At 45.1% G+C, this 15,749-nt stretch overlaps 1 protein-coding gene across 1 annotated transcript in view; it reads left to right on the top strand.

Annotated features, from left to right (window-relative positions):
* Positions 1-3,332: 3,332 nt before the first annotated feature.
* Positions 3,333-15,749, top strand: part of LIMS1 (LIM zinc finger domain containing 1) — a 67,906-nt gene continuing 55,489 nt past the window's right edge. The window contains exon 1 of the mRNA XM_058851853.1: positions 3,333-3,453. Within this exon, the coding sequence (XP_058707836.1) occupies positions 3,410-3,453 (44 nt within the window). The 5' untranslated portion in view covers positions 3,333-3,409. The remainder of the gene's footprint in view (positions 3,454-15,749) is intronic.

Genomic DNA, 15,749 nt, shown 5'->3' with positions numbered 1-15,749 from the left:
TGATGAGAGTGAAAAACAACCAACAAAAGAAGTCTGCATTAATTTTGTGATGAATATGCTGGTCTGGAGAAATGGAGTCCAAATTCCCTGCTTTGCCACATGCTTCCTTTGTAAATTTAATTTCAGCGTCTCTGTCTCTATTTCCTGACTTGCCTGCTGGGGATAATGGCACTTCTCTACCTGATGCCAAGTACATTAGCAGCAGAATGTTAAACTTTTTGATGGGTTTGTAAGCAGAAATAAGTAGGCAGATTACCATATTTTCTTTAAACTGCATAGGAAGAAAATTGTCATGGCCTGTATTATACTGGAATGGAAGGAATTAGCTCCTTTTGAGTCTGTGGTATGTGTTTTGTGAATCCTATTAAATTACTTGCCTAAGTATTCTGGACTGAATTTTACAAGTTAATTAGAATGCCACCATGCTCTAATACTATGTAATGGATAATTAATAACAATTAAGAATTGTTATTTCTGTTGTAAAGCAAGACAAAACAAAAATTGAAATCAGATCCCAAGGCACAAACTTGCTGCAAAGTGCACAGAGCCTGGGGAGGCAAGCTGGGAAACTGAATTCCTGGCTTTTCTTGGTACTAGCAGCATTTCCAAAAGCTGCTAGTACTTAGCGTTTGGCTTTTGTACAGGTTTGGGGAAGGCTCTTTCACTCTCTATGAGAATGCCTTTGCTACTTTGAGATTATATTGCTAGCAGACTAGACTTCAGGGATTTCATCTGTAAAAGCCCTGGAAAACTGTACATGGTGCAATTCACTTGCTGTTAAATCTATTAATGTGCTCTCCAAAGGAAGCACCACAATGGCTGCGCTTGTTGGCTGGCAGTGCCTGTTAATTATTTCCAGAATCTACTCTTTTGAACTTTGCAGCCCTGGTTGCACGCCTGCCCAGCCACCTCCCTGCCATTTCAGGCTGTGCTGGTCAGAGGTGCTGCTCTTTAGCAGCCAGGGACAACCACCTCCTACAGCTCCATAGGAGGATCAGCAGTGAGAGAGACCCTGAAATCCTTGAAGACAAGCTGAAGTTAATTAAAGGCATTCATGAAGCTGCCTACAAATAATGGCAGACTGCCCAAAGCAGATTAGAAAGAAACCAAAAGGGTTGTATTACCTCTTCAGCTGGCACAGAATGAGTACTTACTTATTTAGACGATATAAGGAAGCTTTGCTGACAGACTCATTAAAATGGCTGTTTTGGGGTTGGGTTTGGTTGTTATGTGTTGTTTTTTTGTTTTTTTTTTTAATTGAGGGGGGTTGTGATTGGGTTTTCAGCATAATCACACCATTGTTGAGGCTGGCAGGCACCTCTGGAGGTCACTTGTCCAACCTCTCTTTTCAAGCATGGCTACCTACTGCCAGATTACTAGGACCACATCCAGACAGCTATGGAGGACCTTCAAGGGTGGAGACTCCACAGATAACCTCTGCCAGTGTTCAGCCACTCTCACAGTGAAAATTTCCCTGATATTCTGTGGGAACCTCCTGTATTTCAGTTTGTTTCCCCTACTTCTATTCCTGCCACTGGACTCCACTGAAAAAAGACTGGCTCTGTCCTTCTTGCACCCTCTCTTTTCAGATATTTTTAATAGGCAAGATGTCTCTGAGCCTTCTCCAGGCTGAGCAGTCCCAGCTCTCTGTCTCTCCTCTTAAGAAGGGTGCTCTAGTCTCTTAACTAATGTCTTAGTGGTCATTTGATGGGCTCTTTCCAGTATGTCCATGTCTGTCTTGTACTGGGAAGCCCAGAACTGGACTCAGCCCTCCAGGTGTGTCTTGACCAGTGCTGAGTAAAGGGGAAGGATCACGTGTCCCTCTTCTGGCATATCATCCCTTCCCTTTTCAGACATATACTTTATTTTCCTCTTTGTGCAGAAATGTATTCCCTATGATGCTAAAGTCTTGCTGTGTTTTATTCCTCATCTTGGCAAGCAAAACTGAGCCCTGCCAAGGAGCAAAATAACAAATAAACAAAAGTACTACAGACAGTCTGTGTTTCTACAGCTGTATTCCTCTCTAGAATCATGCTTCTGGCATAGCCATCAAATACCTTTTGTGCATCATAGTCCCAAAAATTTACAATCTTTTCCTGGTTCTGATGGATACCAAAGTAGTTGTATACCATGTTTGAATTGTTCTTTCTGATCTGTGCTCACTCATCCCCGTCTATGCTGATTTTCACTGGCTTAACATACTCCTTTGAGCTGTCTTCTTGGAGCCATATAAATATTTCCTTAATCCTGGCAGGCAAATATTTGCATTTTTCATTCCAACACACCACTTCCTTGTTCTGATATTAAGGACAGCAATGGGTGACAATACAGACAGCTCAATAATCCCACCTTTTCTATTATGCTCCTTTAATTTGTCCATAGCTCTGCCTTTGAAACTTCCATGGTTTGGAATGAGGTTGCTTCTCTCCAAGCGATGCAGGAGGATTTGCCCTAGGTTTGGCGGTATTTGGAGGCAACTTTCTTACATTTACTTTCTAAATTGAAACTTTCTCAGCTGGGCCTGAGAGAGGTGCTAGCCTTTCCCCATGCTACTGCTTATTAATGCTTTTACACGTTTAAATAATGTTGATTTAAACCAGCTCCAGCAAATTTAAACTCTGGCTCCAGCAAAATTCACCTAAGCATATTTGGCGCCCCAAACTGAGGCGACAGCTTTCTTGCTACAAATCATCCTGCTCTACCCAACCACGTGTAGGAAACAGTGAAAATACTTGAAATTGTTTTGACAGCAATTTTCTGTTCAGGGAAAAAAAAAAAAAAAAAAAAAAAAAAAAAGCCGAAAAGCACAAAACCAGCAACAGCCGCTCCCAGGCACCTATTTCACCTAACTCGGAGGGGCGTTTCGGCCACCGCCCCTCCGGCCGCCGCATCTCCCGCAGGGCTGACCGAGGAAGCGAACGCCTCCCGCGGGCCCGGCGGGAAGCACATGGGGCGGGGGGATCGCAGCTCTTGGCAATGACTTCCGTCTATTCCCCGGCGGGGCGGTGGGATCCCATCTCCCAGCTCGGTGGGATCCCCTCTCCCGGCTCTGGGATCCCATCTCCCGGCTCGGTGGGATCCCATCTCCCGGCTCGGTGGGATCCCATCTCCCGGCTCGGTGGGATCCCCTCTCCCGGCTCTGGGATCCCCTCTCCCGGCTCGGTGGGATCCCCTCTCCCGGCTCTGGGATCCCCTCTCCCGGCTCGGTGGGATCCCCTCTCCCGGCTCTGGGATCCCCTCTCCTCGCTGTTTCCCCGCGCGGGGGCGCCGCGGGGCCGGGGCGGGGCGCGGCGCGGGCGGAGCGCGCCCCCCGGCGGCGGGCGGGGCCCTCAGCGCCATTACGGCGGCCCGGCGAGGCCCCTCCCGCCCCGGTGGGGAGCGCCTGGCGGGAGCGGCGGGAGCCGCCGGGATGCTGGGGGTGGCGGCGGCGGCGGCGGGGATCAACTGTAACAGGTAGGAGAGGCGCCCGCGCCGTCCCGTCCCGCCTCCCGCGGCGGGCGGCTGCCGAGGGCGGCGCTTTGTCTCTGCCGGGCCGCTGTCCGCGGCTGCTGCCCGGGAAAGGCGATTTCCCGCTGCTCCCACGGGCGCCGGCGGGGTCGGGCTGGGGTCCCGCCGAGGGGACGGGGGGCTCGCAGCCGTGCAAGGTGTCCCTGCTGCTCCCCCTGTGAAGTGTCCGTTCCACGGGGAAACTTTTCCCTGTGGCCGGCAGCCCCGGGAGCCGCAGTGAGGGGCACTGCAGGAATCCCTTCTCTCCGCAATCCCCTCCTCGGCGCTGGGCGCTCGCCCGGAGCGCTGGGGCGGGCTCTGTGCCCTTGCTACAGCGATCGGAAAAGCTCCCAGAGCCGGGTCTCGCACGTCCCGGGCGCGGCGGGAGCGCGGTCCGATGCCCGGTGCAGTAAAAAGAGCCCTATCCTGGGCGGGTGGTGGTTGTTTTAAAAGCATCATACTAAGTAACCTCGGGTGTGGATGTGGTGAGATTCGTGATGTTTTATGCATATCCCACAATTACCGAGCAGTCCTGTCTTGGGAACGGGTTGATGGGGTGGACTCGTGAAAGTAAAGGCTGCTCTGCTCATTGCTCAGCGTTTCAAAGCTTTGCCTGTGCAGTTGTTTCTTGGGAAGAAATGGCCCTAATTAAAGCACTTGGCAAAGTGTTGCGCTGATATGTCAAAACCCGGAGCTGAGGGAAGGGAAAAGAGTGAGTTTGTAGCTGCCTAGAGCTGCAGGTATAGGACGGCTGCTGGCACACAAACTTTAGCCTGTCTAAAGATTGCCGTATCTTTCCCGCGCCCGACTTCTCCTGCAGCCTCCTCCAGCTCTCCGCCATAGCTTTGGAAAAAAGCTGTGCCGGTTGCTAAGTCAGGCTGCGTTTGGGCTACAGTGGTGCCATTCTGAGTGAGGTGAGCCAGCTCTGCTCCCAGGGTCCGTACCCTGATGTCCTGGCCAGGATCTCACCAGCCTTGACCAGCTTTCGCTCCAGCTGCAGTGCAGCCACATGCTTAGAAAAACATGCTAATGGTGGTTCAGGTGTCCGTATGTATTGAGGTAACTGGTTTTTCTTCAGGTGTTCCAAAAGCCACTTGCTTTCGTAGTGGGTGGTAGATGCTTCCAGTTCAGGATTCCTTCTGCATTCCTGAAAGTGACTGAGTTGTCATTATTTGTGCCACCACCATCAGTCGGTTGTGACTGTGTAGCTCTGGGTCTTTCAGCCCCACACAGGTGCTTTGCCTCTTTGGCCGGGTAAACAGAGCAATTACATATTTGGCATGTGTTCTGCTGAAGTTGTCAGGGAGCGGGCCAGCTGCCCTGCTGGTACATGCTTCCAAGGATATGAACTAAACTACACCCCTGGAACAGTGAGAAATTCTGGGACAAAGTCAGACTAGAGCCCCCGCTTGCAGAAACTTGCAGAGATGAAGTAGCAGAGAGCTTACCTGCAGCAGCATGCAGCTGGCCAGCACATCCAGGGAAACACTGGTGGCAGCAGAGCCATCCAAGATACAGCTGGTGGCTCAAGCATCTTTTCACAGCAGCAGGAACGATCATGCTGCCTCCTGGCCAAGGAAATCTTCCTGTAGCTGAGTCAGCCTGGAGTCCTGCTGCTACTGGTGTGCCCTTAATAAGAGCTGTTTGCCCAGTAAAGGCTGGACATGGGGCCCCGTGCCTAAACTGGCTGGCTTCCTCTGTTCCTCTCACCATTCTCTTGGGGTGAATCATTGTATGGAGGACAAGGGGCTGTGCTGTGGTCAGGGAGGTGAAGGTGCTTTGCAGTTCACTGTCACAGAAGCCCGGTTCGAGGGAGCAGAGGGAGGTGCCGGTCAGGACAGGCAGGGCTGCTCATCTGGCAGGGTGGCACAGTGGCCAGAGACTCTGGAGTCAGCTCCTTTGGAAGAGCTGTTTCCAAGTCGCCTGACTGAGGGGAGGTTTCTGTACATGATTCCAGTCCCCTGAAGTCAAAATGAAGGGGTAGGGCTCTTGGAAGATGCATTTTGATTTTGTAAAATACAAGGAGGGAAAATTTTAAATTGGTGTGTTTTCTTGTTTTTATTCTTTGGGTTTAAAAAACACACTAAAAATGTGACTATTTCATTCAAACCTACTTTTTAACAAAATGTAAAGTGATCTCAAAGGCCTCCACAAGCAGAAATTCCTAAGAAGTTTTTGTATCTTGACTTTTTTGGTCTGATTTAGAGAGTTTAAGTAATCTGAGTCTTGGTGAAGAAAGCAAAAAAGGAAAGAATAAGTTGAGGTCTCTCTCCAGATTTGGCTCACGGAGAAGCAGCAGACATCTGGTCAGCAGGTATGCATAAAGAGATGCTCTTCTCTTTAATCTTTTCCCTCCTCCCCTTTGTTTCATGGAGGCTTTTTGAACTTGAGTTGCCCCTGTGGCTTTTGTTTTGGGTAAGGAGGGATGTTCAGTGGATCATGCTGGGTAGTGGTGGGTCCTTCAGGATTGCTTGGTGTGCTGCCTGGGGCTGATTGCTCCTTGTGGCAATGCCTGCTTGCTTTATAAATGTCCTCTGAGTTTTGTGGGCAGTTTTTTCAGCTGGTTCTGTTGAACTCATCTTGATGTGTTATCATTGGAGTAAGTTTCATATGCGGTTCAGAGAAAAGCATTAGCTTCTCCATTCAAAACCATTATTATCTTAAGCTTTTGTAGCTTCCTAGAACAAACTGAGATTTTCTTTGTAGCAAGAATTACAGGCCAGCATGCAGCAAAATATTGGAAAAAGCCAGGTCCTCTTTATTCCAAGTGTAACTACACTTGAAAAACTAGCACAGACTGGATTTATAGTTCTTATTCCACTGTAAACTGTGAAGCTGAAAAATGGGGGCACTTCATGGTGTTACTGGCTTTGATAGGGGATTCTAAATAAAGCTAAATGTGGTGCTACAGTTTGCTCTCAGTTGTAGTGCACAGTCCTTTTTCTTAGATCTGGGTCCATACAGTTAACTGCAGGGGAACCATTAATGGTCTGCAGTATACAGAGGGTGGTTTGCACAGTTAACAAATTCTTTTTCAAGTTGCAGTGAAATATTTATTATTGGAGCACTTAAGGCAAGCTTTTCAGCTCCTGCAATTGTGGCTTCATGCTGTGTGTTAGGTTACACATCCTGATTTATCTGTGCTTTGTTCTCCTCCAAAGCCCAGTTCAAAAGTTTTTCACTCCACAGCATAATGCACTCTCTTATTACTTTTCAGTTTAGGGAGGTTTTAATTATTAGCTGTGCTAAAAGCGGCTTGATAGTGGGGAAACTACTCATGTCAGGTCTTTCCATGGTGGTGAGTGCTGATGACAAGGAAAATTAAACTGACAGTCACGTTTTCATAGCCAAAGCCTTCCCTTCCCTATATGCACAGTGTGAACCAAGAGCTGTGTACGTGGTCTGCTGTTCTTGTTGTGTTAGGATGTGATACAGAGCACGTCACCCTTAAAAGCCTGTGCAGAAGCGCTGGTGTTGGGGCAGAAAGGGTGGAAGGTCCTAATTCATTCTGACAATTAGGGAAAATGTGACAGGGGACTGTGCCCTGGGGTTAATATTTTTCTTCAAATTAGGACGCTCCTTTGCAATTATTTCAGCATTTTCAGCAATTACTTCCCTTCCTGTTGTTTGTAAGTCTTTATGAAAATGCTAACTTCTGTTTTTTAAGCAGATAGAAGCAGGGGAGAAAAAAGTCAGGATACTGTAATTTCCTTGGCTGGTTTTGTGTGCTATAGTAACTCTTTATGTCAAACAGTTTGCTGAATTTGTCTCAGCATCTGGAGACTGTCAGCAATATCCAGGAAGCCAGAAGCTGATGGTGGGGCTAATGACAAACTATGGACAAAGTGGACTTCCTCTACAGACTGAAACAATGTTCCTGTGCCAAAATGGCATAGTCTAGACCACCCTAGAGTGCATGAAAAATAGCATTACAATGTGGTTGGCACCCAGGAGGAGGTTTTATGCTCTGTATTTTTCATATTGATTGCTTTCCTTTATATGTTAAATAAGAAGGTCTTGAATTCCAGCTCAGACGATCCTTCTTTTCATCACTTTTTGATTTATTTAAAAACCTCACCAGCCACTTCTGTAGAATTTGGTAAGGAGGTGGGTCCTTAGTCACATGGATTTTGGGTTGTTTCAAACACTACTTGCATTAAATAGTTTGAAGAACTGATAACACACTGGTGGATGGGCTGTTGTCTGAGTAAAACCTAAACTCGTGTGGACAGTAGAGTTAAAACCAGGAGGGGTTTATTGCTTGCATCATGGGTGGGGAATTGATGTGGGTCATCTGGGAAGCTAAGGCATTGTAATGACTTTATGAACATTTCCTGGGTGGCCAGAGCAGCATGGGGTAGCTGCTGTACTGAAAATTTAAAGGGTTTTCTGTATTAATATATTGTTTATTGTAATTGGAGGCACTGGGAAAGACCACAGCAAAGCAATGTTGTAACACCAGCAAATATTTGGGAGGCAGCAACATGGCAAAGTGGCTTCAGTCCAGACCCCACACTGACATGCAGCAGCTGTGGGATTGATGTGGGGAGAGGGAACCGCGCAGAGAATTAGTTTCAAATCCACCCTGGGAGGGAAAAAAGGGACCTCAATACTTTGCAAGGACTCTTCTGTGGGGGCCTGGCTGTCCCCACCGGGGCTGGGAGCTGCTTGGCAGGGACAAGGAACTGGCTGTCAGCCTCCCACCTTGCAGAACCACAGCATCTCCAAGTCCTCCTTTGGTATCTCTTGGCACACTCCACCTCTGATTTAGGAATGAAAAGTACCCTTAGCAAGCAGGGGGTGACACCAGCACCGCCAGGGGAAGGCGGCCCCTGCGGATTCAGGGCTGAATTGGCACAGCAGCCTCTGCTTGCAAAACCCTCTGGTTTTCATAAGGAAATGCTTGCAAATAGGCACGTATTGCTGAGCTTTGCAAATGACCACCATGCTCTTCTGAGCTGTGTTGGTAGCAGGATGGACTTGTGTTTCACGGCAGAGAGAGTGACATTTGTGCTGTATAAATTAACTTAATTTTGCTAAGGTCTGCTGTAAGTGGGCTGAGGTTCACTTGGCAGTGGCCAGCTCTGGCCAGTGCTGTGATTCAGGAGAGACCATCTGTGGGCCATTCCAGGGCAGCTGCTCTTCCCACAGGCAGTGATGATTAGAGAGATATTTTAATTAAGCGTGTGGTTGTGCTACAGCCACCTGGAGAGGCCCACACATTCCTGTCCCCCAGCATTTCTTGTGCCAGCACCAGGGACCTGAACAACCTATGTTGAGGGAGATTGCTAGATGTGTAGATTTAAAATGAAGTTTGTCTCAATCTGGATTGATTCCTTGATCTTGAGGGTGGCAGGGATGTCTATGGGAAAGAACTTGGGGAAGGTGGCAATACCCATTTCAGAGAAGTGTGGATTTGTGCAGAGAACAGTGTGAAAAGTAGAGTTCTGTGACAAGATGTTTGGGATTTAAAGGAGGGAGCAGTGTTTAGTGGTGGTCTGGATTATGTCTGGGGACTGCTTGTGGCTGCCCTGGGTGCGGTGTCAGGATTGGGAGTCCATGCGCTGTTGCACTGGAAGAGAGATCACTTACCTGCCTCAGGTTCTTGCAGAAGGATTGTCTGGGCAATTTTGCTTTCTGTTGTGGAAAGTGCACTTGAGTGTGTTCTCTCTGCAGCTTGCTGTCCCCTCCTACCTAAAGGGAAACCACCCCAGCTGTGGTTTTGTCATAGTTCTCACATAACTGGTTTACAGAAATTCACCTTCAAAGGATTCAGAGGAAGGAAATCCCATGTCCTGCCCCCTGACACGTAATTTATGGTTAGAAAGGGCAGAGAATAGTGGCACATCTTGATGTCTGTTTAAATCTACCTGACATTTGTTGGTATGACAAGACTTCATGATCTGGAGATGCCCATGGGCTTTCTTCACCCATTGCTTTCAGGTCCCAGAGGAACTGTATGCTGTTTGTACCCACTTGTACTGTCAGGAAAAAAAAAAAAAAAATGGAGCAAGATCTGCTGTGAGCTCCTGCAGGCTGAGACCTGCCATGCAGAGACAGAGCTGTGGGGCAGCCACAGCACACGTGGCTGCTGGCTTTTTCTCAACCACTGTGCCCTGGAGATAAGGCGGGCTGTGGGAGAGGGGCTTGTTGGGAGGTGTCGATGAGCTTCACTGGAACTGAAACAAGGACAAGCACTTCTCTAATGAGACATTTCTGTAGTACTTTAAATAGCCCAGAAAACATTTTATCTCCTTTCTGTGTTTTCTTTTGTGAGTCTATGTAGTTGCAAGAGAGAGGCAATATTCTGATTATATGAAAAAGGATTTGAAGTGAAGCATTTTAAAGCTGCTGCTCTTAAGAAAAAGCTTACTTTTGAATCTTTGTTCCTTCATTCACATTTTTTTCCTTTTTGTTAGCCAGTCTCAGGAAATGAGAACATTCTTTTGGCTTTCCGTGCCTGAGTCACATCTTATATATATATATATCTATCTTTATATAAAAATATGTTAAAACATCTGGAGATGTTTGTTTCAGAGAGGTGCTTGTTTTGTATTAGAGTGTCTGAGCTTTAAGTATTTATACAGAGTTGGATGTTTCCAGAATTTCCCATACTTCTCTGGTTACAAGGACATGTATATTGCTCTCAGAAAAGCAAAAGGAAATGTGCTGATAACCTAGGGAATATACAAATAAGTAAAAGTAAAGCCTTTCAAGAAAGTGAGAATTTGCTATTTTTTTTTCAAAAATTAAACTATCAAAGCTGTTGTTTACCTTGAGTTGCATCCAAACATGTAGTTGTTTAATGTTTGCTAAGTATGTATTTAACAAAAAAAAAAAAAAAAAAAAAGTGTGAGGAGGAAAATCAGAAAATACCAGTAGCTTTTTGCTTGTTCTTTTTTCATTAAAAAAAAGGGGAAAGGAAGTATTTGGAAGCTTATTACACCCATCTCTGCTACTGAGTGGGCTGACACTCACTGGGCTCTGGCAGTGCTCTGAGTGCATGGTGGGGTCTCCCAGCCTCTCTCTGTCCTCCCACCGGGGTCACACGGAGATCGTGAGACCGCTCTGAAAGGAAAAACAAAAATCCATTTAGTTTAACCAAAGGCCAAATATTTAACTTTAGTGGGGGAGGTGGTGGGATTTAGGAGAACAAGTAAAATTTCCACCCTTGGTTGTTTAACATAGCTGCGCTGACAATGATGGGAAGCCAGGGGTGGTGGGCGCTGGTGGTGTGCTGTGCAGGGAGGGATGCAGGGATGGCAGTGGAGTGTGAGGATTCTCCTAAGGGGCTCCATCTGCCATGACCACATAATCTCCAGGTGTTCACAGCGGCTTCTCCTCCCACAGCTTCCAATGAAATGCCCTTGAGTTTATGGCTTGGATACAAAACCACTCACTGATCAAATATTTTGATTGCATCCTGGCCTTCCTGTTAGTTTCTTTGATCTTTTCTCATTAGTGGATTATAGCAAACTTTCAAAAGTCTTGTTTGTTGAAATAGTTGTGTAAATATGATCCTCAGGGTAGGTGTTATTCAGAAAAGTACTTATCTCCCAGAAAAAATCTACCTCCTTTTGCCCCTTTAGTGGCCTCATTTGCTATTGTGCATCAAAGAAGTATGATTTCTGTAATTATATCAGAGAATAGCAGTTTGTTGTTAATTGTTTTAAATAACATAAAGGCCAGTGGCTCTTATTCTTTTGGCTGATTTCCTGCTCATTCAAACACTGAAGAACTGTTTCAGGTTCTCATTAAAAAAAAATAAAAGAAACTCACAGTGCCAGGACAGTCTAGGGGCAAGGAGTGGGGACTGAAGGGCTCTCAGCCCTGGGATAAATCCCTCCCTCTCTGTTGAATTCTCCCACAGTTACAATTTCTCTCTTTTCTAAGTGAAAAGGTTCCCCTTCTCCATGGGCATCCTGCTCGAGTGATGTCCCTTCTGAAATGGCTTCGTACAGCCTCACTTAGTGCCATGATGGAAGCTGGATGTGTTCAGGCACTGGTCAGGGCTGTCTGGTCACCATGTGGGGTTTGGCTTTGGATGGAGGAGAGGTGAGTTGTGCCAGAGCTTTGCAGTCAGATGAAGTGAGGGGGGAGGGCTGGAATACTGCTGGTGGCTATACATGGTGTAAGCCTAAAGGTCAAAATTTCCAAACTTTGTCTAAGAAAGCCTTATTTTCCTTATTGTCGCATGCAGGATAGGAATTATCAAACTTGGCTCCAGCAGGACCTGGAGAGGATCTGAGGGTTTTCAGGGGTAGTGGAGTGTTCAATGTGTCAGGGTTCCCAAGGAAAGGTGGGATGCTCCTGGGTGTCAGCTCATACCCAAGGCAAATCTCATCCGGCAGCTGCTGCTCTTCAGACCCATCCAATCAAGGTGAAGATGTCCCTGCCCAAGGCAGACCTCTCTTCCAACCCAAACCATTCTATTATCCCCTCCACAGCCTGTATTAAAATTACTGCTGGATCAGGCCTTCATTTTGAAAAGTACAGAGCAAATGAAGCACTCTTTTCAGTGTCATGTATTAACAAGGCTACTTCATTTTGATCAGAGTAATGTTCTCTGCGCTTGTGATTGCTGATGTCCTGCAAGGGGAAATAATTTGGATTTCTTGTGTCAAATTGCATCTGAGTCAAAAATATGAAAATCAATATTTTTATCATTACCATGCAGAGATGGGCAAACAGTACAGTTAAGAGGATCCTTGACATTGCCCTTGGGAGTATTACTAGCACCTGATAAAATGTCAAAGGATCCAGGAACAGTAATATTGCATTGCTGCTCAGGTTTCATGAGAAATCTTTCTGCTCACCTTGGGCTGTTTATTAATTTATGAATAGCTTTGTCAACTTGTACTTGAAAGAGACATTCAAGAAGTTTAACATCATTGTGTGATACTGGTGATACTTTTCAGGGCAGTTTCAGACAGGACAGATTTCCAATGAAGGCAGAATTGCATAATGAGTATTTTGTGTCATCTGAGGTAAAAGTGGTCTAATAATTTTTACCTGGTGGATTTTAGTAATGTTTAGCTGTGTAGTGGCTCAATTGCAATAACATATTTTCTGTTAAGTCCAATAGCACAGAGTTTAAAATGTGCAGCAGTGTTAACTTCCATGCACATACAAAAACAAGCACTGGAGTTCACAGAAGGGACGGGATGGGGCAGATGCTGGGATCTCAGTCGCTGTGTGCCCAGCAGAGCTGCTGTAGCCACCACAGCCATCACTAACCCTAGTTATGGCTAGCTGGTGGTAGTGTGGCATGGGAAGTTTCCTGTGGGAAGAAGGGTTCTGTTCTCCCACAGAAGAAACTACACCATTGAAAGCTGTCTTCTAGTGTCCAGCATGTGTAGGCATGAAGGGTGTTGATGTTACAAATGTCAAGCAGAGGATTTTTCTCTTATATATTGAGTAATGTTCCTTCATTGGTTTGCACTGGTATTTACTGGTTGTCCCTGCTGCAGTGGGAGGGGAATATAGTGAAAAGTTGCTGAGTCCTGATTTTTTAACTTGCCATTAATCCTTTGTGATGAAAGCAAATGCAAAATGAGCAGAGCTTTAGTTCCAAGTCAAGAGGTTTTTCAAACTTGGAAAGAATAATATATCGGCTCTGTGTTCATGGTTTAAATAGTAATGTTCTTGGAGCTGCTCTTGGCGATGCAAGGAGGGCTGGGTCTACCTGAATTAAGGAAATCCATAGTTAAAAAAATGTTTTCTTTATACTACAGAGATCTTGTGCTATAAAGTTCATTTAAAGTTTAATAAGGTAAAAGCATTGGTGCTGTCAATATCTAATATTTCATGTTTTGGTGGTGAATTTTTGGTCGAGTGGAAGTGTTGCAAGGGCATGAATGGAATTGCATTTACTGAGAACTTTTTCCTGTGCTTTCTTCCTTGTGATATTAAGAAAAGTCCAGGAGGACAAGGAAATCATATTTATTTCAAGTATTGTTATCTCAAAGTGAACATTAAAAATGTTTAAAAAGGACATACTTATTTTTCAGCAATTGATAGACACTGAAATGTATCCAAGTAAAAATAGTCAAATTATTTTATTTAGTCTGAAGACAATACAGTCCTGCTTATGCAGAGCCCTTAAGATAAATTCCTGAGTTCACTCTGGTCAAGTTATGAGTTTAAATTTTAATTTCCTTGACGCCAAGAACTCAAGTGCAAAACACATGTCCTTAGTTAGCAGGACCTGAGTTTACCCCCACAGTTCATGGTGTATGGAGGGTTGAGTGAACCTGTGTTCTGAATTCTCTCTATATGCTTTTTTTGTAACATACATCTATCTGGCACATAAAATATTTAAACCAACTACACAGGTAAGAGAAGTGGCAGGAGAAAATATGGGTTTTTTTTTGGTTTTTTTTTAAGTGATTCTGCCATAATTTTTTCCTTAACTCTGTTCATTTTGTACAGGCAGGTGTTGCAATAGGGTGTTGTTTCCAAATTATTATTAGCAATTGCCTGGTCAGGCATATAAACAAGCACAGGGTGCCCCTTCTGAAGTCTTTCTTCCAAAGCAAGAAATGTATCATTGGGAACTAAGATTTTAAAACCTCAGCAGATGATGATGTGGCACCAAAAGCACTGTGGCAAGGGGCTCTGCCTGTCACCTCCACAAATGTCCTGGATGCTGGGAAGTTGCACCTGCCCCTTTAGTTAGAGTGCTGCATACCTGAGCTGATGGTGTGGTATGGCACAGCCAAATGGTTGCTCCATGGTGGTAAAGGTTACAGACCTTCCTGCCTTGTCTATCCTCATGGGCTTCCTGCAAACATGCAAAGCTTGCCCCATATAAGTAACAAAGGAGTTGAGGGAAACAAGTAGGAGCATTTGGGAGCATCCAAACACAAGGCAGTAGTTGGCAGCCTACAGAGTAATATGGATGTCGGAGCCCTCCTGGCCACCTCACCCGGAAATTCTGCCTCTCCTGTCCTTTCTCAGCACCAGAAGTTTTTTCATATGTACCTTATCATTTTTTTATTACCTTATCGTGGCACACTACAATGTTTGACTTCCTAATAGCTCAGGTGTATCCTGTTTCTTTACTTCTGTAAATAATGCACTTTCTGTGCTAAAATATGTGCATGTTTACAGAGGACACACGTCTTCAGTGCTTCATCAACCCATGCTGCAACAGTGGCTTTCTCCTCATCACAGAGGCATGATGCTGTGCTGTGAACCAATTGCACTCATAACTTATGTACGAGGGAGAAGAAACTGCTGAAGTCAGGGATTGTTGGCTTATTTAGTAGTCAGGAAGAGCCAAACTGAGCTCAGTTCTGGCTAGCTGGCCAGGGTGCTACTGCTTGCTTCACTAATGCTCTCTGCATAGTTACTGCCTGCATGACCCCTTACTCACAATCAAGTTCCTTTCAAATCTGCAGGGGTCTGTTATTAACTTCAACAGAAATAGATTAATGAAGCTTTGTGACAATTCCTCAAGACTGGATGAATATAAATGGAGAATTCTTCACCGGTTTGATTATCTTCAGCATGTTGTTAGGGACTAAGAAATGACCTTATGTTTGACCTCTCACTGTTTAATGTTTTTGATAACATGCAAATTCTAGAGATTACCGTGTTAAACGAATATAGTTAAGACAGCAAGTCTTAAACAATTTTCCTCAAAGCCAGTTGAAATTCTGCTTTCCTTATTGTCACATGCAGGATAGGAATTATCAAACTCTGTGATGTTTGCCCTCTTTAATGGAGTTTGGTTTAGTCTTAAGGGTCCATAAATGGAATATCAATATCCAAATAAGACAAAATATCTGTTAATACTTGGAAACTAGTTCTATCAGCTTTGAAACCTTGCTGCTTTGTCTGAGGTATAGGGACAAAACTGTTCTGAACATTCACAGTTCTGAATTAGTTCTGTATGGATGGTGCAGTAAGGTCAGCCTTGTAAGAGGAGGATATTTTCCTAATCTCTTATTTCTCATATTTAAAGAAGAGCAGCTGGTTATTAGACAGATGGATCCAGCATGCCTGGCCAATGTCACACCCCTGTGCCTACAGATAAATGCCTTCAGCTGAAGTTGTCATACACTGGATGTGATAAATAGCAAAGTATATTTTGTGTACTTTATATCTTGTTTTTATAAATACTACTAAGGCTGTTCCAGCTTTTTTTAAAATACACTGAATTTACTTACAGTATTTTTCAACAGATCTCTGTGATGCCTTTGATGCCATTTTTTTCGCTGCAGCTGGGCTCGCTTAGTTTGGCAAATGGCCATGCAAAT

Source organism: Poecile atricapillus, chromosome 1 (genome assembly GCF_030490865.1).
Source record: "Poecile atricapillus isolate bPoeAtr1 chromosome 1, bPoeAtr1.hap1, whole genome shotgun sequence".
NCBI classification, from domain to species: domain Eukaryota; kingdom Metazoa; phylum Chordata; class Aves; order Passeriformes; family Paridae; genus Poecile; species Poecile atricapillus.
Note: the sequence above shows the minus strand (reverse complement) of the source record. Positions and strands in the feature narration are given on the sequence as shown.